This window comes from Podarcis tiliguerta (assembly GCF_965153285.1).
Source record: "Podarcis tiliguerta genome assembly, chromosome: 10".
Classification (NCBI taxonomy): domain Eukaryota; kingdom Metazoa; phylum Chordata; class Lepidosauria; order Squamata; family Lacertidae; genus Podarcis; species Podarcis tiliguerta.
Genome location: NC_139543.1, coordinates 54,090,880 through 54,113,824, shown reverse-complemented (window position 1 = coordinate 54,113,824; position 22,945 = coordinate 54,090,880). Strand labels below are relative to the sequence as shown.

The following is a 22,945-nucleotide window of genomic DNA, read 5'->3' as shown; positions in this document are numbered from 1 at the left end:
CAGACAGGACAAACCCATAGTGTCATTGCTCTGTGGCCCACGGATTTATCTTTTCCACTCTCTGGCTCCAAAGATCCCATCACAGAAGCCCGAGTACAACCAGAGTCTTGCCATCTCTGTAACCATTGTTGATGTTCTCATGGACTTCTTGAAGACATCTGGGTGGTCATGGTGTGTGTGTGTGTGTGAGAAGTGTAAATATTGAAGTATGGTGAGCTATTTCAACCAATAAAATGTGTTCACTTCACAGTGAATGAACCGGGAGATTATTCCCTTGACTGGAGCTTGAGGTATATATTTATACAACCTTACATACTGAAACCAGCAATTCTCTTGGATTATGTCCTAGAGCAGACATCCCCAACCTGTGGCCCTTCAGATGTTTTGGCCTACAACTCCCATGATCCCTAGCTAACAGGACCAGTGGTCAGGGATGATGGGAATTGTATTCCAAAACATCTGGAGGGCTGAAGGTTGGGGATGCCTGTCCTAGAGCTTCCTTTTTTTCTTTTTACTATATTTTGAGTCTGTGACATACAGGTGCACGCTGTTATGCCGTGGTAAGAAATCCCCTCTTCAAATGAGAATTTTTTGCGCTAAAAGAACTTGGAATTCCTTCACAGGCATTTTATCAAAGAATGTTTTTGCTTCCTTTCCCAGAAATGCAGAGTGTCCATTCTGTATACAGTACAAGGAAAAACAGGGGGGTCGCCCCGACCTCATTTTTAAGGTTCCTGCTTATTCAGATCTGCCAAGCAATTAACTTTCAGGCAAACAAAGCTGGTTCTAAACAAAGCCAAGAGACATTCTGATGTCAGTACCCATTAATGTGAATTGAGCGGACTTCTTACGTCTCTTTTGAGATCTGCAGTCCTTTGTACATCAGCGGCGATGGCTTCCGAAAGTCACTAATGGGTTTCTGAAGTGCCATAACTATTTGGGAAGGGCACCCTGGTCTGTGGTGCTGACATAATTGTGAAGGTTCAAGTAGTAGCAAACACAGACCAGGATTAGCATAAACCTCCATCTACTTCCATGCCTGCAGGCGGAGATTCTCCCAGCCCTTGGTCCATCTAGCTCAATATTGTCTACACTGACTGGCAGCAGATCTCCAGGGTTTCAGGCAGGGGGCATTCCCAGTGCTACCTGGACATGCCAAAAACTGAACCTGGGCTCTATAGAGAAGGTGCTCTTAATGTTACCAGTTTTGTTGAAGAGTGGTTCTACATTGCTCCTCATTGCAAGAAAACAAACAAACAAAACTGTAATACCAGGGATGTTTGTCTACTTAGAAGTCCGAAAGAGGTATGCTTCTCTTCTAGTCTATTGGCAATGCCCATTTCTATGAAAAGGGAGGCAATGGAGATGTAAAATGTCAGTGCTGAATTTGTGGTTGAAATCACATGCATTCAAAGCAAGAAAGGGAGCAGGCAGGGTTGAGGATATGTATGTTGTTATACTTTAAAAAATAATGATCAGTGAAGATAATTAAAAACTAAAATAAATGTAGGTCAATACGAACACCAGTTTTTCCCATGCTGTGATTTTTCATCTGTGAGGGTCTAGCAAGTGTAGCATCTTGAGCAATGCTTGCAAGAGGTACTGATAGATGATAGATAGATATAGTACTTTATAGCAATACTCAGGACAGCTTATAATGTAGGAAAAGAGGATACTTGGCTGTATGAAGGTTCTTTTTCTGCTGTCTTTGACCAAGGTTCAGGAGTGTATTTGTGAATCTGTAAAATAGCCCACAGTCACTGGTAATGTTGGAAAGGTTCTGGCTCGCTGTGCTTTCTGCGAAGAAGGTCCCAGGTTTAGTTTCTGGCATTTCCAGGTAAGGATGAGAAAGAACTCACTCTGAAATCCCGAAGAACAACCACTACCAAGAAGTGTAGACATGGCTGACTAGATGGGCCAGTAGTCTAACTCAGGGTATTGGCAACTTCCTATCAGCCTCTGTTCCTAAAACACTGCAAATCCCAGGCCTGAGTGCTTCCATCTGTACTGTCATGTCTGGGTTACTTCTTTGCGTGTTCTATCAATGCAGCTGAATGAGGAAAAGATACCAATGAAGCTGAAGGAGAAGTTGTGGCCCTCTAGATGCTGTTGGATGATCATTCTTTCCCCCCATATTAATTTCCCCCCATATTAATTGTCTCACTGGGGCTGATGGGAGATAGTTCTTCATCTTTGAACTAAATGGAATGGGAGAGATCATCTTGTTCCTGCCGCACTCCAAACATCAGATAAAAACTTGCTGCTTTAATGGAGCTGTGGAGTTATCTACAATCAATAACTTACAGTTGTCACACTGAAGCAAATTCGGTGCTCAAATCCAGTTCTCTCTCTTAGCAGAATGGTAAAATTATTTCAGATGCACTTAATAGAACGTATTTATTTGGGCAACAATGGTGGCATTCTGTGTCCAGCTGGGACAGAACTTTAGAATCTGGAAATGGTTTGCCCTGGAATTGCCTCTTTAACTTTGGGATAATCAAAACAAGTGTCCTAATAAATTACCCAAGGCATTTCTAATTCTGTTGCTTTCCTGTATATTCCTCAAGACATTAATAGTTTAGCTGTTTTCCATTTTGTTGTTGTTTGTTTGCAACTTGGTCTATATGCGCAGAGAATTTTCTTTGTTGTCAATCATCCACTTAAATTAACAACTAAGTGGGTGGCCACTTCTACTCCTCCCATCATGACTGCCAACTCCCTTCTGGTCACGGACATGCCATAGACCAACAGAATGAAGTTCACAGCCCTGGTTGGAGAACCCTTGACGTACTGAGTGGGTTCATGCCTGAGTGCCCATTTAAACCTGGGTCTCTCTTCTACATGCTGCTGGAATAGTGTGGGAAGAAGTCACTGTAGGGGAAGTGGATCCCAGGATGATGAGGTGAAGTGTGAACTGGGTCTCCATCACTTACCAAGCCAGCCATCTCTACATGTGGAGGCTTGCGGCACTGCTATGTCATCTCCACAGAGGGCTGCAGAGCAGTGTTCCCCCACAAGAAGGTACTAGATGGTATGCAGTACTGGCACCTTTCTTTTTTGTTTTGTTAAAAAGTTTGTAGCAGCTTCACAGTGAATACCGGCACCTATTTTTCTAGGGAAAAAAGCACTGCCGCAGACTACTCACTCAGGCTTTCAACATCTCCATTAATATGTCTACAGATCACAATAATTTCCAAAGCTTGAATAATTTATTTTATTCACAAGCAATTTCTACAGCATAGACATTTTTATTAGCATCAGAGGAGCCCTCCCCTTTAATGGGGAACCCTCCCCGCAATAAAACTGATCCTAGTACAGTTACTGTGGTTAACAAAGGCTCTATTTATTTCTGTACACATCCAAGAGTTTCTGGTTACATCAGTTATTAAAATAATATGCCTATTGTAGAGGCCTGGTATTTAGTTTGGGAGAGATTCAGGTGTAAATTGTTCTCTCTGGGAGTCTGGTTTGCCACCTCAAGGCTGCCCCTGTAGTGTAGTGTAGTGTAGTGTAGTGTAGTGGAAGGAGAACAGAGATCTAGGAATGTATATATATTTAGAACAGGAATGATGCATCATCTGCAAGAGTGCCAGGCATCTGAAGGGCGCTCCTTGCTCTGGCAAGTGAATGTGGTGTTGATGAAGCTTTCAAGTTTTACTTGAAAAAACATCATATGCCACAGAAGGCAGATGAACATCAAAGTTGGAGAATGAGGAAAATAATTAGCCAGAGGCTGGATATCTGCCTCCCCAGGTTTCTCTATCACTGGGTTCCTTCTTCGTGCTAACAGTTTGCTAACACTCCATCGCAAGAGTGCATAATGCAGCCTGATGCCCTCTGGCTGTTTTTGTTTATTATAACATTTATGCCCTGCCTTTCTTCCAATGAGCTCCAGGTGGCCTATATGGTTCTTTCCCCTCTTTGTTTTATCATTTCAAGAACCCTGTTAAGTTAAGTTAGACTGAGATACAATGACCGGCCCAAGATTACTCAGTGAGCTTCACGGCCGAGGTGGGATTTGAACCCTGGTCTACCATGGACCTGGTCTTCTCCCTGGACCAAAGGGCAGCTGTGCAGATAACCCTCTGGGCTTGAGCAATTGGCTGATCTAATTGGTTCTTCCTTGTTACCAAATAAATAACTCCACATACAACTTTTAACTTTTTCTTTTAAAAAAATGTTCTAGAGATATATACATATAGATACAGTCTTCAAAACACACTTTGGATGTTGGGACTGTGGGCGCTGTGATTTATGTATCAAGTAAAGAAGACAAAATTGTCTGAGTGTTCTGTAGAACAAAAATGGGTTTTCTGTGGAAAAGACGGGGGAGTGAGGAATCAAAGCAATTCCATGGTATTGCTGAAAGACAAGAATAATACATGCTTTCCCCAACCCCTTCAGTACTAGATGGCAGAGATATGGTGATCGTTAGGGAAGCTTCCAACAGAGTTACTTCTTACTTAGTTCAGGTTAATGGAACAAATATACACTCAAGTGTTTTCCTTTCTTAACAGCTGTGCAAATATTTTGCTCCCAACTTGCTGTGAGCCAGCAAGTTCTGTGGATGCGGACTATGATGGGCCAGTGACATTGCTGGCTGCTGCCCAGTCTGGAAACTTATCCAAGTGAAAGAGTCTAATTCCCCAAGTATTTATTGCCACTGTAACAACCACTAGACCAATCAGATTGACACCAAAGCCAGCTTTGATCTATGAATGAAAAAAACAAGGGAAACAGACCACATTAATTGTCATCAGTTAAGGTAGGACTTCTCCTCTCAAGGTAGCAAGGGGTACAGGTAGACATGCCTTCAATGAAATTATGAGATTAATCATTTTTCTAAAATGGTCTGGACAAAATCCTCAACGTTAGCAAGGGGTGGTAAGATTTCAGTTCATCCTAGAGCAGGTGAGAAATCTCTTTTGTACTGTGGTGGTTTTCCACATTTTAACACAAGCGCATCCACAACCACACCTTCCTTTGGCCCTTCTCCATCTGATCCAGTCTGCTTGTAAATTGTGCTAGTAACTTCATTGATGAAGCTGCTGATAATGGGGTAGGATAATTCTCCTCTTGGTTTTGCCTTTGTGCCATATCCAAGTAACTCATTCTGCACAACACCTGGCTGAGAACCTGACTCTAAGTATTGCCTTATTTCAGGAAACCTCAGACCCAAGGTAAAAGGTATACATGCATTTAAACCAACACATGCCTGTCTCTATGCTAGTGTTTTCATTGCTCTCGTAGAAGTGCGTGTTGGGGTCATGGGCATGTGGGTTCCGACATACACATGTAGCAGAACTGGGGTAATATCTGGATGGAGGGGGTGCATGCATAGAAACCTTTGGCACTTGTGTAAAATTATTTACCCTATTGTACAGAGGTAAGAGGCTCTTCCTTGGTCCTTAGTCAAGATTCCTCAAGCACATTCCTTGTGCAATTCACAGAAATGTTGACATCCAATCCGAACTCACAATTGAAATGATAGATGCTATCCAGTTTCAATTTTTGGGGAAAGCCATCATTTAAGCACCACAAGAAAACAGTTGCAGTGTTAACTGATTATTATCACTGCCCCTTATCTAACCAATTTGATCATTGATCATTCTGGATGCATCGCTCTTGGTACTTACCATATCTTTGATCTGGCAGTGCCCATAATTGAAGACAATGGCATTTGGGGGGTTGCCCACTGGCAGCATCACCGCAAAAGAGATGCACATGGTGACAGGGATCAGGGTGTACAGAGGGTTGATTTGTAGGGTTTCCGACTGGAAAGAGAAAGGGGAGATATGAGCATTTGTAGTCAAAGAAAGTAGTAGACTACCAAAACCTATTCCTCGCAGGAAACCATTGTTTTTCAGAGCCAATGTCAGGTAGTAGATAGAATAAGGTAAAAGGTAAAGGACCCCTGGACGGTTGCGGTGCACATCTCACTTTCAGGCCAAGGGAGCTGGCATTTGTCCACAGACAGCTTTCCGGGTCATGTGGCCAACATGAGCAAACCGATTCTGGTGCAATGGAAACCAGAGCACACAGAAATGTCGTTTACCTTACCGCTGCAGCTGTACCTATTTATCTACTTGCACTGGCGTGCTTTCAACCTGCTAGGTTGGCAGGAACTGGGACTGAGCAAAGGGGGCTCACCCCATCATGGGGATTCAAGCTGCCGACCTTCTGATCGGCAAGCCCAAGAGGTTCAGTGGTTTAGACCACAGCACCACCCACATCCCTTAGTGGATAGAGTATTAGATCAAGGCCTCCAAAGTGGTACCTGTAGGCACCACTGCACCCAAGTCCCCTTGTCCTTTCATTTTTAAAATTTGGGCTGGCGGGGGTGCAGGTTCTGGTTGTTTGCCCTGGGGGAGGGGTTGCCTTAGGTTGGGGGCAGAACGTTACTTTTTTTGGTCTGTGTTTTATTTGTTTTGTGGGAGGGGACTTGGTGTTTTGCCTTCTATTTGGGAGGGGGCGGTTGAGCACCATCCATTTTTCTTCTGTGAAATGGGTATTTTGTAGTGTCCACAACAGTTTCTGGGTCCTAAAACTTTGCTGACTCCAGGACTCAGGCAGCAATCTTATATCCATTTACCTGAGAGCGCTTACTTTTAGGTACGCACGTGTAGGATTACTCTGCAATAATATGCTTGTTTCTGCAAGTTTTAGGGTCTTTGTTTTTTATTGTTTCCAAACTTATTTTCAGTTGCATTTGTACTGCCTTAAAAACCATTTTAGCTGTTTTTAAGACATGTCTGCAAGTTGCCTTGAGACATATCTGTAACTAGGTGATTGATTGATAATAAATTGATCCAAAGTCTGTACTCACCATGCTGCATAAAATAGGTAGGAAGATGGTTATAGTTGCTGGGTTACTAACAAACTCTGTTACTATGGAGACCAGGACACAGGCCAACAGACTGACAGCCCAAGAGGGAAGGCTACTCAGGGATAACATTTGTCGCCCAATCCACGTGGAAAGGCCGGAAGTCTGTGGGGGAAAGACATTGGGTGAAAAAAAAACTGAAGTTGGACACCTCCAGTCCATCAGCATCTTTTCATGACATCAGTCTCACTACTCTGCAGGAATACATAATGGACTGGCCACTACACTGAGTTGAGCACATATAACTGAATACAGTGGTACCTCAGGTTACAGACATTTCAGGTTACAGACTGCTAACCCAGAAATAGTACCTCGGGTTAAGAACTTTACTTCAGAATGAGAACAGAAATCATGCAGTGGCGGCATGGCTGCAGCAGGAGGCTCTATTAGCTAAAGTGGTACCTCAGGTTAAGAACAGTTTCAGGTTAAGAATGGAATTAAGTTCTTAACCCGAGGTACCACTGTACCAAGTTGGGCTATGTGGCCTGGGTTCAGCTAAATAAGCAGACGATAGCACAAGGACTCTCAATAACACAATTGTGTCATCTCTGCCCCCACCTTCCAAATGCCCTGCTTGGAGATACTTTCTCCGATACCTTCCTGTCACAGAGCAGGAGGAGGCAGTGGGCTTGATGCCTGGTGGAGAAAGAGAGTTTACATGGGCCAGAAGCCAGAGAAAAGGCATTGGTTACTATAGTTCTCTTAATAATTGCAGCAACAATTATATTTAGATTAAAATGCTCACAATAACTTTTGTTCCCTAAGTAGGTTTAGCTCATAAATTTAAGATGACCCTACAATTCTGATTTGGCAATCCCTGTACAGCAATCTATTTCTGCAAAACTGTATGTGTGTTCTTAGTATAGTGCACTCTTGCATTTTTTATTTTTTAAAAAAGTTGTTCAGAATAGTGAGTGGGGGATCTCTCATCATAATGGGAGATTGCTGAAAGAAATGGTCTTCATGTTGCTTCCACTTCAGTATGCTTATGTTAATCTTGCCTTCAGAGTAGAGTAGGGAAGCGGGGGTTATTGTTTTGCTGTTCTGTTTTAGCTATTTACTTGTTTTTATCCTGTATTTTATTCTGTGAACCACCCTAAGATCGTATGATGGGTGGTATATAAATCTAATTAATAAAATAAAATAAAAATAAAAATAAAAATAAGGATTGAGCCTGGGGCCTTCCTGCAGCCACCAGGAATTCTTTGGCTTCATGCTTTTGGTCTATTGTGATTTTACTAACTGGATTGCATTAAAATTTATTTATAAATTTTGCTCAATGCATTTTTATGTATTGCTGGAACCCATCCTGGAGATCATGTCAACATGATGAAGGATGGTGTACAAATTAATAGAACTAAATCAATGTTTTTGACTCACTCCTAAATTCGGGAGGGACCGAGGGTCTCAAACTGGGGTGAGGATTTTCAACTGCAGGGAATTCACTGCAGTGCTGAATTCACTTCATCTCTAACTGTGACTAGGCCCCAATATTACAGTGAAAGTCATCCAGGCATCAGTCTTCAGAGTATAATTTCAGTCCAATGTCATGGGGACATCTGTAGATGAAATATACTCGAAGTTGAGAGTGGATTTCATGCTCTTTGTTCAGCTCATAGTGGTGAGGAGGAATGAAAGTTCCCCCAGAATGTCTGCTTTATATACATTATTTACACAATGGGCTGCACGTGATTGGCTAATTCCGGGATTCTCCTGTAGGCCAATCAGGTTGCGGATTCACTTCCATCTGGAGCTGGATTGGGTGGCTCCTGTGGACCAATTAGACTGCTGCATTCTGGAGCCTATTGTTCTAGGACCAATCAGACTGCTGCCTTTTGGATCCTATTCAACTCAGTACATAACAGTAGAACAGGAAGGAGAAAAAGAGAGAGGGAGGAAGCTCAAAGAATAATAGCTAAGGAGGCACCAGAGAGAGTGAAACTGAGTGAATAGGGTGTGTGTGACCTGAGATAAAACAGCATTCTCTTGAAGAGAGTTACATCATTGTTAAGGAGCTCCGACATGTGTGGATCCCAGTTTTATAGCACAGGGGGTTATCTGGGGATAATGGTGTTACCTTGCATCCAGCTGCTAAAGCATAACCTCCTCCAACCAAGACCACAATCTCCCAGGGCATGGTTTTCTCAAAGTCCTTCCAGGTGATTATTGGTTCCCCTGCTTTAACATTGGTGGAATTCGGAACGTCTCCTGCATCAAAGGAAAACACACATAGAAAAATAACATTGTCGTTTCCCCAGGTTCCTTTGCAAACTCAGATTGGCGTGGAACACATTGTCAGGAAATGTTCACAAAGAAACACAGAGTCCTGGAACAGGACTGACAGGAATGAAGACATCCTCCCTCTGCATTGGTTGCTTGCTCTGAACTTTTTTTAAAAAACAAAACAAAACCCACAAATCTAGTTAGAAACTGGAGCCTATATGAAACCGCATACACTGAGGATGTGCCAAAAAAGAAGGCTTGAGTTAAAAGTGGTCTCACTTAGCAGTCGCAAAAGGCCAACATTTTCTTCTGAGGGGCAAATTGTTGTTCCTGTTCTGCTTTCAATTTGTTGAAGTGAGTGTTTGAAGCAAACTGTGATCATGCCCAGCTGAAACAAGCCTGGAGAATCTGAGGTAAGGAAGAGGCAACCCCTAAATTGTGGAATCCCCCCCCCCCAACCAAAAGGTTTGTTTAGACCTTTAGCTTCTGCAATATGCTGAAGATACACCTCTTTAACCTGGCCTTTGACATTATATATTGGGAGGGGAGGCTGATGGGACAAAAGAGCTGAGAAAATGGAAGCTGGCCCCAGCCAGAGTCTAGTGAAAAGAAAAGCCTCAGGGAAAGAGGTCTGGCCCTCCTATAAAAAGTAAGAATTTATTAATCTATCAGAAGACCACTGCCTTCTTTTACAGCAGCCTTACCCAACGTTTTGGACTACAACTCCCATATAGCTTAGCCAGCATGGTTGTATGATGCTGGGGTTGATGGGAGTTGTAGTCCCAAACATCAGGAGGGCATCATTTTAGGTAAGGCCAGTGTCAGGGAACTGCCATCAGCTCAGAGGCGAGAGATGGAAGGGCAGTTGTGTTACAGGGAGCCTCCGAAAATCTTGCAGTTCCTCTTCCGGTGAGGAGGAAAGCCCCACCTCCAGTGGAGAAGAGGTGCAAGGACCAGGGGATGCTAGGGAGAGCCTCAACACCAAGCCGAGCAAACCGGAGAGGTGGGAAGCATGCCCCTGCCAGACCCATTCTGTGCAGTAGGCTCTGGTGCAGGGAGGGATGGAAAAGGTTGGGGGCGACGTGACTTTTATGCTGGGGGAGGTACAAAAACCAACCACTCCCAGATTCTGCTAGCGACTGAGCCAGACATGAACTTACAACGCTCTTCACTGTAAATAGTTTGCACCAAGAATAAAGTCTGGAAAAGACAGGTTGGAGTCTTGCTTGTTTACTCTCAAGCAACCACACCATCATCTGACAGCCAGTTTTCAGGAAAGCCTCAGAGTTCACAAGCAAACTAGAATGCAAATGGCTGGAATTGCCCCCATGTGGTTAATCATCATACATCATTGCCTCTTACCTACGTATGTTACGCAAATGCTCCCAATGGGAGCCAATTTGGAAACAAGTATTATCTGAAGCTCACTGTTGTGACTGATTTGAATGTGTGAACTCCCCTGCAGGTACTTTGTGTGTGGCTGGAGACCAAAAGGAGCTAATACAAGATGTGTCGAGTGCTCTTATGTTTGAGTCCCTCATACCTTTCCTCTTCTTTCCAAAGCATGGCTTCTTTGCTGGGATCAAGAAGAGGAGGAACCCAAGGAAAACAGAGACTGTGGCATCGGTCCGATAGCCTTTCCTAGGGAAGAGACATGGGAGTTGTTTTATAGAAGGCAGGGAAAACAGGCAGCAGAGATCTGTGTGGCTCCTCCTGTTTCCTCTTAATGGTTTGTTGCAAGTTTTACTGGCATGCTGCTCATGTTCTTGCAGTTCTTAGACTCCATGTTACATCCCCAAAACACCACGCCATATATTTTATACATGTTATAGGAACAGTAACACCAGGGTGGGTCCTAATATATATCTCAAGTGTCAAAGGCCATGACAAAGAGATGTGTCTTCAAAATGCTAGGAAAACTACAAAATGAAGGTGCCAAATCTACCTCTGTGGGGAGGGAATTCCACAGCATGGGGGCAGCCCCAAAAGATGCCCTCTCCTGAGTTGTCATCCCTCAAATCTCTGAAGGTGGTACAACAACAAAGAAGGTCTCAAATCTTACAACCTGAGAAGGCCTGGAGGGAAGGAGATGTTCCTTCAGATATTTGGGGCTGAAGCTTCACATATGTATCCTCAGAAAAACTGAAAAACTACGCTTGTAAGCTGTGGCAGTGCATTTATTGCCATAAATGGCTTAAGTGCAGCATAGACCGAAGGCCTTGCCCACAAATTTATTGACAGCTGCACGCATTATTATAGCTAGGAAGTGGAAGGGGCAAGTATAATTTAAATGGAAGAATGGCCTCAAGAGGTGTGGGATATAGCTATTAATGATAAATTGACATGTGTCATTAAGGTAAGACAGGGAATATGCAGGAGGAATGATTTTGAGGAGATATGGAGGGTGCTTGTAGAATTTGTACTGTTAAAGTGGAAAGGGGTCAAACCATCGCAAGAGGTGTTAACATTTTGGGAGGTTGGATAGTTACAATGGAATGGTCTCGGTGGTGGTGGGGCGTTTGCCTGACACCAAATGTGGTGCTGGAGGCCTCGTTGACATTTCAGTATTAAATATGGCACCAAATATTACACTCTGCCCCTCCCAACTCCACTTGGAAAAGTTATTGCTACGAACTAGGAACTTACTTTCCAAAGAAGGATGACCAGCCTGGGACAAATCCAGGCTCCCTTGTAAACCAGAGCAAAGTCATCAAGATGAAAAAGAACGCTGTCACCCACTCTGGATAACTAGAAAGGAAATGGGAGAAGGGGAAGCATTTAATACTAGAGAGGCCAATAAAGAAAGATTTTACCAATTAGCAGTTAGCTCTTTTTAGTTAAAAAAACAAACACTCAGCTCTTCAGTTGACAGCTGTGCATGTGTAGCAACGGGCAATTTTCCCATCCTCTCAGTTTCTCATTTTCCCAATCTTAAATTCTCCACATTAGTTTATGATTTTTTCAAAGTAAAGCGTCTGCCTGAAAATCCATCAGAATTTATTCTAATATGCACCTTTTTGTAAGCAATTCTTTTCTAGTATGATCGTTTCTACAAAGCAGGTTCCCCTAATATAATGCATTTTTGTATGTCATGTTCATTAATGTTAATTATATGCTTTTCTAGCTGCACTCTAACTTGACACATGCATTTCTGCTTGGCTGGAGAACTGTACTGCAAAATTCAGAGAAGTGTGAACTTTCAAAGAACACCTGAGTTTTGCTTCATGTAATGTTATAGAAAGTACAAATTATGTAATTTTGCCTTTAAATGCAAATTGAATCAAATTCTCTGATGCCTATGCATGAGAAGCAAAACCTATACAGTTCTTCAAATATTTAAAGGACTAGAAGACAGAACAGACTCAAGAGGTAACATAGGCAGTTTCTGTATACCTAGCCAGACCATTGGTTCATTGAACACAGTATTTTCTACGCTACTTGGCAATGGCTTTCCAAAGTTCCAAACAAGGAAAATGCTCAGTCCTACCTAGAGATGCCGGGGATTGAACCTGGGACCTTCTGAATGCAAAGCAGGTGCTCTACCACTGAGCTACAGCCCTTCCCCTTGGGTGGAAATAGAAGGGAAGCAGATTGTGGCTGAAGCTCAAGAGAAACTTCCTACTGATAGGAGCTGTTTGACAGACTGACTTGGGAGGTGGTGGATCTCTCCTTTGCTGTAGATATTTAAGCAGAAACTAGACAGGATGCTGTGAGTGCTAAACCTGGTGATGTTTAATGTCCTTTCCAAAGCTATGACTCTATGATTTTACCTAATATTTCCCAGTTTCTCATATTCTTCCTGGATTCTCTTCTCAGACATCTCTTCCCGTCTGGTCTTCTTCTTCTTGCTTAGTGAACATGTCTCTTTAAAACTGAAAATAATGTGAGGCATGGAAACAGAAAGCAATTAGAGTTGTGTAACTCGGTTTGCACCAAATATTCTCTATTTTCATCACTCAACTTGAAATCCATATACTGGATAAAGGTGAGCCAATTACAATCCCTTTCTCAAACCCACCCAAACTGTACCATTTTTGGGTGATAGTGAAAATAAACAGGGGTAGATCCCCTTCTGCATAGTTTCCACTGAAATGTGGTTTCTCTTCACAGGTGGGGAACCTGTGGCCTTCCAGAAGTTGCTGGACTACAACTCCCATCAGTCTTAGCCAATGTGCCCAAAAGTCAGGGATCATGGGCATGTAAGGAAAAACTGTAACTGTGAGTAAACTAAGAAAATCTCTTGCAGATATCCCACAGAAATAAATGGGATTTGCAGAGCAGTGTGCAATATACAGTGTACTTTTACGCAAAGACTATCACATCCCCAAAGTGAAGCATGGATGACAACACTTCTGTAGATGATCTGCACAAAATAAGGCAGGGTTTTTTTGCTGTTGGCAAACTTTAATTTGTTTCTTTGCTCATTCCCAATATTTCAGGGCAAGCCCTCCTGATGTATCTCTCACACATGATGAAAAACATAAAACACACCTAAAAACATATTTTAACAATTACAGAGATAACCATTTCAACCAGGGGTAGTCAATGTGGTGCCTTTCAGATGTTTTTGGATTCCCAGCTCCCCTTGCCCCAGCCAGTCTGACCAATGGTTGGGATAATGGGAGTTGTGGTCCAGCATCACCAATCCAGCCCCTTATATTACATGTATTTGCATGACTAGCAACCAAAGGATGATGGGAGTTGTAGTTCAACAACATCTGACTAACATGTTGGCTACCAATAATTTAAGTGATTAAAATACCCAGCCCAGCACCTTAACTAAAAGCATACTGAAACAGGGATGGCTTTTCAGATGTTCTTGGAGTCCAGCTCCCACCAGCCCCAGACACAGCAGCCGATAGTCAGCACTGAAGGCAGTGCATCCAATATCATCTGGAGGGACAGAGATTCCTCACCTCTGAGCTAAAATGAGCTGGCCCCTACATGTCTACCACCTGTGCTTTGCAAGAAATGGTTCTGAACACAGCATGAAAAGCTGGTGCAATCTGCACCTGAGCAAAGAGCATATCACAGTAAGCCCCACAGCACTCAGGTCAGGACTCTAGCAACAAGACTCTATCGCAGCAGTAGCAGCTTATCAGAAGAAAGTACATCAAGCCAGCTGGCCGCCGTTCTTGAATACTGCTGATGCAGCTGGCCAAAAGGCAGAACTTCAAACATAATGCCGCTGTTATTCTCCAAACTCCACTGACTCAGCAATCGGTCAGGTGACTCGTGGAATCAACAATACTTCTCCATTCACGATAAACCTGTTCTTGCTCTTTAGCCTCCTCAGGAAAGGGGCAGCTCAGTAGCAGAGCACATGTTTTGCATGAAGAAACCCCCAAGTTTGATTTCCACTTAAATGGTCATGGAGCAGACAATGAGAAGGACTTCTACTGGAAACCTTCAAGAGCCACTGCTGGTCAGAGCAAACAACAAAGGGCTAGAGCAGGGATTGCCAACACGGAAACTGTCAGACTCCAACTGCCATTAGTCTCAGCCAGCATAGTCAATGGTCAGAGATGATGGGAGTTGCAGTCCAGCCATCAGGAGGAAACCATGTTGGCTACCACTGAGCAACAACGTGGGATGACACAGCTTCATGTGTCCTTCTTTCTGAGCGCACAACTTATTGGGAAACAAGGCATCCTTTGGGAGAGCCAAGACATTCTATCTCCTAGCCTCTGACTCACTCACCCTCAGTCAGCGAGTCTGTCATCACAGCCAGAAAATATATATTCATTTCTCTGAACCAACAGCACCAGGGAATCATAGAATCATAGAGTTGGAAGAGACCACAAGGGCCATCGAGTCCAACCCCCTGCCAAGCAGGAAACACCATCAGAGCACTCCTGACATATGGTTGTCAAGCCTCTGCTTAAAGACCTCCAAAGAAGGAGACTCCACCACACTCCTTGGCAGCAAATTCCACTGTCGAACAGCTCTTACTGTCAGGAAGTTCTTCCTAATGTTTAGGTGGAATCTTCTTTCTTGCAGTTTGGATCAACTCTTGGCTAGTTTTGAAGCTTCACAGGAGTGACCCTATTTACAGGGTAGCTTCCTCCTCTGGTGCGTCTTTGTTTTTGTACCTCTTTGTACTTCTCCAAGCAGGATTCCACCACAACCCCTGCTCCTCCATGCTGCAAAGAGCAGCTGGAACCAAGGGAAAGTTGCCCTTGGTGCAGCCTCCCACAAAGTTGGCTAATTTTGTGGAACCAAGTGCTGAAATCCAGTTACACAAAGTACCTGGGGACAAGGACATGGAACATAAAAAGAAGCTGCTGGATCAGACTAAGGGCCAATCTAGTTCAGCATCCTGTTCTCACAGTGATCCACCAGATACTGCAAGCAGGAAGCGAGGACAACAGCACTCTCTTCACCTGCGATTCCCAGGAAATGGTACCCAGAGGCCTACTGCGTCCAACAATGGAAGCAGAACCTAGCTATCATGTCTAGTAGACTCCAATAGCCTTATCCTCCATGAATTTGTCTAATCCTTTTTTTAAATCACTCAAGTTGGTGGCCATTACATATCACCTATAGGTGCAATAGGTAAGGTAAAGGGACCCCTGACCCTAATGGTGACAACTGTGGGGTTGCAGTGCTCATCTCGCTTTACTGGCTGAGGGAGCCGGCGTACAGCTACCGGGTCATGTGGCCAGCATGACTAAGCCGCTTCTGGTGAACCAGAGCAGCACACGGAAGCGCTGTTTACTTTCCCACCGGAGTGGTACCTATTTATCTACTTGCACTTCGTGCTTTCAGACTACTAGGTTGGCAGGAGCAGGGACCGAGTAACGGGAGCTCACCCCGTCACGGGGATTCGAACCACTGACCTTCTGATTGGCAAGTCCTAGGCTCTGTGTTTTAACCCATGGCGCCACCCACATCCCTATGGTGCAATAGTTGTAGTTTAAATATGTGGTTCTCAGCAGGGTAAGTGACCTACTCAACTAGGGCTCATCATCTTCAATTCTGGGTATTGCCATGCAAGGTCCAGGTTTCTTTGCCTGATCTCTGGGTGGCAGGTGAATCAAGCAGGGCATCCCAGCCTTCTTTCTCCTAACCTGCCTAGCCTGACTTCTTCTTGTGCTGCATTCACTCTCTCTTGCCTCCTGCCCTTCAGTTTCCCTTTCCTCTTTAAAGGGGTCTGGCCTCACCTCTGGCTCTGCCCTCCACATACTTGTGACAATTCCAAAGCCTCTTGTTGTTATCTAAGTCAATCTGAGGTAGGAAAGAGCGAATCTGTCAATTCTGGTTTCACTCAGTTTCTCATTTTCCTAGCCTTAAATTTAGTTTTCCACATGAGTTTACAAATTCTTTATAAGTTCTCATGAAAAGTTATACGCATTTCTTCTAGAAACATTTTTTGCAAGCAATTTTCCTTAATATAATGCATGTTTGTATCAATGCACAATTTTTTATGCCCAGTTTACCCAGCATATGCATTTTTGTATATGTTTACCTGACTGGAGAACTGCATTGCAATATTCAGAGAAGGGCAAATTTTTAAGGATGACTATGAATTAGGTCAATTCACATTCAAATGTGAACTGAATTGAATTTCTTCCCCATGATGTCGCTCATAAATGACAGTGCCCATGCCATACTGGGTTGATGCTGGCAATGCCAGGATGGCACAGGGGCATCTCACCAAACCCTGACACTGTCACGATAAGAATCAAGCTTCTGCTCAAACAAACCGTGTTCCAGAGGACCTTCTTGCCCCCATCTTCTCCCTTGCTTTGTCCTACACTTTTGACCCACTGTCTAGGTCAGAAAGAATAGTCTTTGGTGTCTTCACATATTCCCTCCTCTTGAACTATTGCAGCATCAGGTTTCCAGGGGAATATATTCCTGAATGAACTGCAGTAAGCAGGAGTCAGAGATTAATGAGCCTCAGAATCCACTAATGTTTCATAATAGGTTACTAACGCTTTAATTCCCTTACGGATTTTTTAAAAAACCAACCCTTGTTAGAGAGAATATTTGGAACTGTAATGTGGAATGCAAATGCTCTTTGTGAAAGAACTGTGGATCATGTTAGAACTTGTCGTGGGATTATAAATTATTTTTGATTTACTATAGCCCCCCCTTTTTTTTTGCTAGGGAACAGACAACTTATGGGACTGAATGGTAAAGCACATGGAACAGATCCATATTTAATGCCAGAAAAAGCCAGGGGCAACCAGAGGTTTTTAACATCTTCCAGCTATTCATGTACTAGCATGGAAACTATTTCTTTATTTAGCATAGTTCTCAATGTGACTTGAAGAACAGAAGGCTCTGGTTTTTTTAAAAAATAAAACCTCCAAATATAATTGATTAATAAACTCAGGGTCATGAGCCCCACATTGGGCAAAAGATTCCTGAATTGCAGGGGTTGGAGTAGAGGAGCCTCATGGTCCCTTCCAACTCTACAGTTCTATGGTTCTAAGGGAAATCTTCACCTGCTAGCAACATGAGGACATGGAAGTTGCTAGGCAGATATCCTTTGGCAAAGAATTCCAAAGAGTGGGTGCCAACGCAGACAAGGTCCTACCTTAGATACCTTCCAATCTTTCATCTGAGGAGCAAGGATACATGAGCATCTCAACAGTCAACCAGAACAAAGCTGCACTTTTGCAAGCACATGGTGCCCGTGAAAAGCCAACAAACAGGACCTGGGAACAACAGCATGCTTCCCTCCTGTGATTCCTAGCAACTGGTATTTAGAGGCATACTGCCTCTGACAGTGGGACCAGAGCTTAGCCTCCATCATGGCTAGTAGCCATCAATAGCCCTCTCCTCCATGAATTTGTCTAATCCTCCTTTAAAGCAAGCTAAGTTAGTGGTTGTCATGGGCCAGGAGTCACCTTCATCTGCTGAGCAGTAGCCTGCAGGAGCAGGAGGCAAAGTGACTCCACCTGCTACTGATCAGCCTTCTTGCTCCTAATGAGAACCAACTGGCTCCAGCTTTCTTAAGCAGGGTTTCGAGCCTCATTCAGTTGCTGGAAACAACATTTGTCATTACTGGCCAAACTTTGCTGATTCTTGCTTCTCGTGACCTTGGATCCTCAGCTTTCTTGACCCCTGGACCGTCTGACTACATTGGCCTTTCTCAACTTGTTGGTCCCCAGATGTTGTTGAACTACAACTCCCATCACCCCTAGCTAGCAACGCCAGAGCTCAGGGATGATGGGAGTTGTAGTCCAACAACATCTGGAGACCCACAGGTTGACAACCACTGGACTACATGAACTGAGATACTCCTGACCTTAGGACTGGACTGGACCTTGTATACGGACTCTGCCTTCAGGCAAGTTCCCCCCTGAGACACAGCTGGTTGGCTGGTTTCTCCCTCCACTAAGCTCTGCTGTGGCTGGCAGCACAGGACTACGACAGTGGCTATTACTGCCTCCTGTGGGAGTGAGTTCCATGGTTTAAGTATGCATGAATCTCCCAACATTCAGCTCCATTAGATGTCTTCCCACGACAAAAGTATTGGACATCCAATGATGCAAAATGGTGGACGTTTCTGTGAGCTTCTGCATGCAAAACATATGCTCTACTGCTGAGCTGTGCTGAGCTTTTACGAAGATCTTGCAGACCCCACTTACTTGCATCCAAGGAAAAGCCAATGCATCCAAAACCAGGTCAGGACCAGCATGATGAGGGAGATGGGTAAGCTGAGTAAGAACCAGGTTCCAAAATTCACCACTTCAGCATTGGGATAATGGCTGTAAGGAAATCAAAAACAGCCACTTTGTAGTATGCTTTTTCAGGCAGCATCAGGGACCTATACGATGCTTTCCCCTTTTCAAGTTCACCTTGTGTACTGCCTGCTTCAGGATGCCTTTAAAGTACCAAGTAAACAAACGAACTGCCCCCAAAAAGATTAGTATAGCTCAGTTGGTTAGAGCACGGTGCTAATAGCACCAAGGTTGCAGGTTTGATCCCCATATGGGACAGCTGCATTGCAGGGGGTTGGACTAGGCGATCCTCAGGATCCCTTCCAACTCTACAATTTTATTATTCTATGAAAAGTCTTCATCTGCCAGCATCAGGAGGATAAGGAAGTTGCTATGCAGAACTCCCTTGACGTAAGTTCCATAATAGACAAGTCAGAGCATTAGTTAATTTCGCTCCGTATTGGTGACTCCGACTCTCCATAAATCTTTCCCAGTCCTACCTGGATTGAACCTGGCTCCTTTTGCATGCCAAGCATGGGCCATAACACCGAGTTTCAGCCTTGGGTGTGTAATCTGTGAAATGGCCTTCAGGGTAACCTGAGAGATAGCAAGTTTTGGCTCTTTGGTTGGCTGAGCAAACACAATAGGTTCCATTGTGGAGAACTCTATATAAGAGATCTTGAGGGGGCGGGGGGGGGGGGATTCAGAGCACCGTCCTTAAATTCTGTTTTCCCCTCTCAGGCATTTTATTCCCTACTCCTCTCCCCCCCCCCTTGCTAATCGTTAAACAGTAAATTTGCATGAAAATATTCATAAAATCAGATCGTTTTTCTTTTGAAGTAGTTTAGGCATGCCTTTGGCTTCATTAATTTCCCATCTATTGTTAACATAATTTGCTACATTAAAAAGCATAATGATGTTGCACTTGGAAGATTATTACTTTGCAGGGGGAACAAATCACTAGAACAGATGGAGCCGTCCCAGAAACAAAAAGATCCCCCCCTCCCTGCCACCACCTCCCCTTCAATTCCAGAGCCTGTAGTGATAAAGAATTAGAGAAGAGCGTAAATAGAAATGAAAAAAGAAGCCTGTTCCGTCTAGGGTACGGTTAAAAAAGCGGTGACAAAGTCCGCCGGTTCAAATGTGTACTTCAGTGAGAACTCTCTTTTGAGGAGCCTGAAACAAGTCACTATTTCTCAGTCTTTACTTACCATCTGTTATACTGGGACTGTCTTTGCTTCCTTTCAGGGCTCTTATAAGGGTCACCAGGAACCAGCTCCATGGTGAAGGAATGACCGCCAGATGTGGAGCACACTTCCACCCGCAGACAAGCCATAGCTGTCTGAACACCATGCCCTCTATTTAACCTTTGCTCTCTTAGTGGTCTGCCATGCCCTGTCTGTGACCTTTGTCTCCTTCGCTATACATTGTTCAAGGGGAAAATGGGGCGGTGAAAACAGGTGCCAAAATAACTTTGTACCACCCCACAATCTCGGGATTGGAAGATGTGTAAAGGTCACAGTCCAAAATGTATCTGACTGGTTTTGCATATTGTGCTAATAAAAAGAGCCTCAGCAGAGCTAGCTGGCAGCTTGCTTGTGCACAGCTCACCTGCATTACCAACTCCTGCCATTCACTTCACATGGCTTGTAACCACACCAGGTTACCAGGTCTATACACTGGTCTTGCTAAATGTGCACTGCGCATGCATTACTCACTTGTTGAAATACTCCAGGAAGATGAGGTTTGTGGAGGTGCCGATGATGGTTGTGAGTCCCCCAATGGTTGCCGCGTAGGAGATGCTCAACGAGAGGCACTTGCAGACCATCTGATCGTGCTTGGTTGGGTACCGAGGCTTACTGCTTAGGTCTAAACTTTGAGGCTGAGGTGGCAGAACAAGGATCTGAGCCTGTAAAGAAACCACATCATTTAACACATGTTTGTATGTTGTGACTCTTTGGTGTTGTAAACTGCTTTGAGACCTACACCATGAAAAGCAGGGTGTTCGTTTTTAAATTGAAAGCAAAATGCAGGGCGGTCCACACCAACCAGCACTGCAGAAAATCACAGGGCAGATATTGTTAAGCATAAATGGTTTAATTCACACTGAAATGGGAATGGCTATGAGTATTGGTGAAAGGGTTTAACTGGAAGTTTCTACTGAAGCTAAGTTAAGAGCGGAAAGGGCTCTCTGAGCTTCATTGATGGGTTGATAAATATGCTTTCTGTGTACCAGGATGCCTGTGTTCTGCAGACAGCTTATTTTCTCTAAGAACTAGAAAGATTCAGAACAGGTGTCTTCTCCAGTTCCCTGAAAACTGCTTCGTCAGTGACAGAAATAAAGGCTCAACAGTAATCAGGCTGCTGAGCCACATGCAGCCTTGCGGGAAAGATTCAGTTCAGACAGGTTTTGTTAGGAGCTCATAATCCTCAAATCACGTGAGAAGTCCAGGGCAATAGTTGGCAGACTTTCCGCCTCAAATTAATCATGTCTGGAATGGTCTAGGGCAAATTGCTCTCTCATTCTCTCAATCTAACATTCATCTCTCAAATGGGACGCGAGCCAAGCCTAGCGCCACATGAGCCTCAACACTTCAGCAGGGGCTGGCATTGAAATGGGTCTCTTAAAATATTTTAGTCTGATCAACACTGGGTGACCAAGTCTTTCAGCTGCCATTTTAGTTCTCCGCAACACTTAAGAGTGACACTATAGTATATGAGAGAAAAATCATCTGGTGTTGATGACTAATTAGGAACAGTGTTGCGGCCACAACGTAAGTCAAAGAAGGGTGGGGTTATCAACACAGGAGAACCCTGCAACAGGGCACTTTGTCAAGTCAGGATCCAGCACTACACACTGAGGGAAATATCACTTTATGATAGACTGTTTAATATAAAAAAATAGTAGGAGTATTATGCATATGAAAAGTAGTGGCATATCGCACCACTTTCCTGGTGGAATCAGACTAGAAATGAATGAAACTTAGGACAAGGAGCTTAGTGCTTGCCAGGGTCAAAGGGAGTCAGCAGACACCAAGAGCCCTTCCAATATCATCACCCAGGGCGGTGTCCTGCTTGAGGATACTATCAGATGCTGGGTGTGATGTTTTTGATGTATTTCTATTCCCCTTTGGTTTTAATGTATTTATGTGGGGGGTTGGGACGCGGGTGGCGCTGTGGGTAAAAGCCTCAGCGCCTAGGGCTTGCCGATCGAAAGGTCGGTGGTTCGAATCCCCGCGGCAGGGTGCGCTCCCATTGTTCGGTCCCAGCGCCTGCCAACCTAGCAGTTCGAAAGCACCCTCAGGTGCAAGTAGATAAATAGGGACCGCTTACTGGCGGGAAGGTAAACAGCGTTTCTGTGTGCTGCGCTGGCTCGCCAGATGCAGCTTTGTCACGCTGGCCACGTGACCCGGAAGTGTCTATGGATAGTGCTGGCCCTCGGCCTCTTAAGTGAGATGGGCGCACAACCCTAGAGTCTGTCAAGACTGGCCCGTACGGGCAGGGGTACCTTTACCTTTACCTGTGTGGGGGGTTGTTGTCTGTTTGCTTGTTTAGAAGTCACTTTGGGTTGCCTTGGGCAAGATAAAGTGACTAACCACTTTAAAAAATAATAATAGGGTTGGAAGAAGCAAGTTGCCCTCACTGGTTTCATCACCCTGCTTTGTACCCTGCAGGATCACCCCGAGGTACAGAGGTCCAAGGGAAGGAAAAGAGCTGGAGAACAGAGCTGGAAGCACAGTGCTTCTCTGGCAGCATCTCAAACATTCCCGAGTCTTATGCATGAGGAGGAAGCAGGGCTCTAAAGGCACATGTTCTGGATCAGGACTCTGAAGATCATAGCTGCCAACGTTTTCCTTTTTTTAAGGGAAATTCCCTTATTTTGAATAGGATTCTTCGCAAGAAAAGGGAAAAGTTGACAGCTATGCTGAAGATAGGTCAGGTAAGGTAGGGCCACAATACAATTAAGCTACCCAGGCGCAGCCGAAGCATCGCTGAAACAACATCTGTCTTGCTGTGCTCCCTGGGGCTCTACACTGGACAGCTCCCATGCTAAGCTGAATGTTCTTATCCTGGACCCCTGGGGACAGCTTTCGAACTGCCTAGCTGCAGTGGCAGGAACAGAGCAAGTAGGCCACAAACACAAACAGTGCCTGTCACCAAATGT

The 22,945-nt window shown here is 44.2% G+C and overlaps 1 protein-coding gene across 2 annotated transcripts in view; it reads right to left on the bottom strand.

Moving 5' to 3' along the window:
* Positions 1–3,190: 3,190 nt before the first annotated feature.
* SLC13A4 (solute carrier family 13 member 4) overlaps positions 3,191–22,945 on the bottom strand; it is a 38,415-nt gene continuing 18,660 nt past the window's right edge. For both annotated transcript variants that reach the window (XM_083401492.1, XM_083401491.1), the window contains exons 8-16: positions 20,499–20,689; positions 18,709–18,828; positions 12,877–12,978; positions 11,753–11,854; positions 10,650–10,747; positions 8,961–9,091; positions 6,827–6,988; positions 5,637–5,774; positions 3,191–4,712 (exon numbers count right to left, since the gene is read on the bottom strand). In XM_083401492.1, the coding sequence (XP_083257618.1) occupies positions 4,575–4,712; positions 5,637–5,774; positions 6,827–6,988; positions 8,961–9,091; positions 10,650–10,747; positions 11,753–11,854; positions 12,877–12,978; positions 18,709–18,828; positions 20,499–20,689 (1,182 nt within the window). In that variant the 3' untranslated portion in view covers positions 3,191–4,574. The remainder of the gene's footprint in view (positions 4,713–5,636; positions 5,775–6,826; positions 6,989–8,960; positions 9,092–10,649; positions 10,748–11,752; positions 11,855–12,876; positions 12,979–18,708; positions 18,829–20,498; positions 20,690–22,945) is intronic.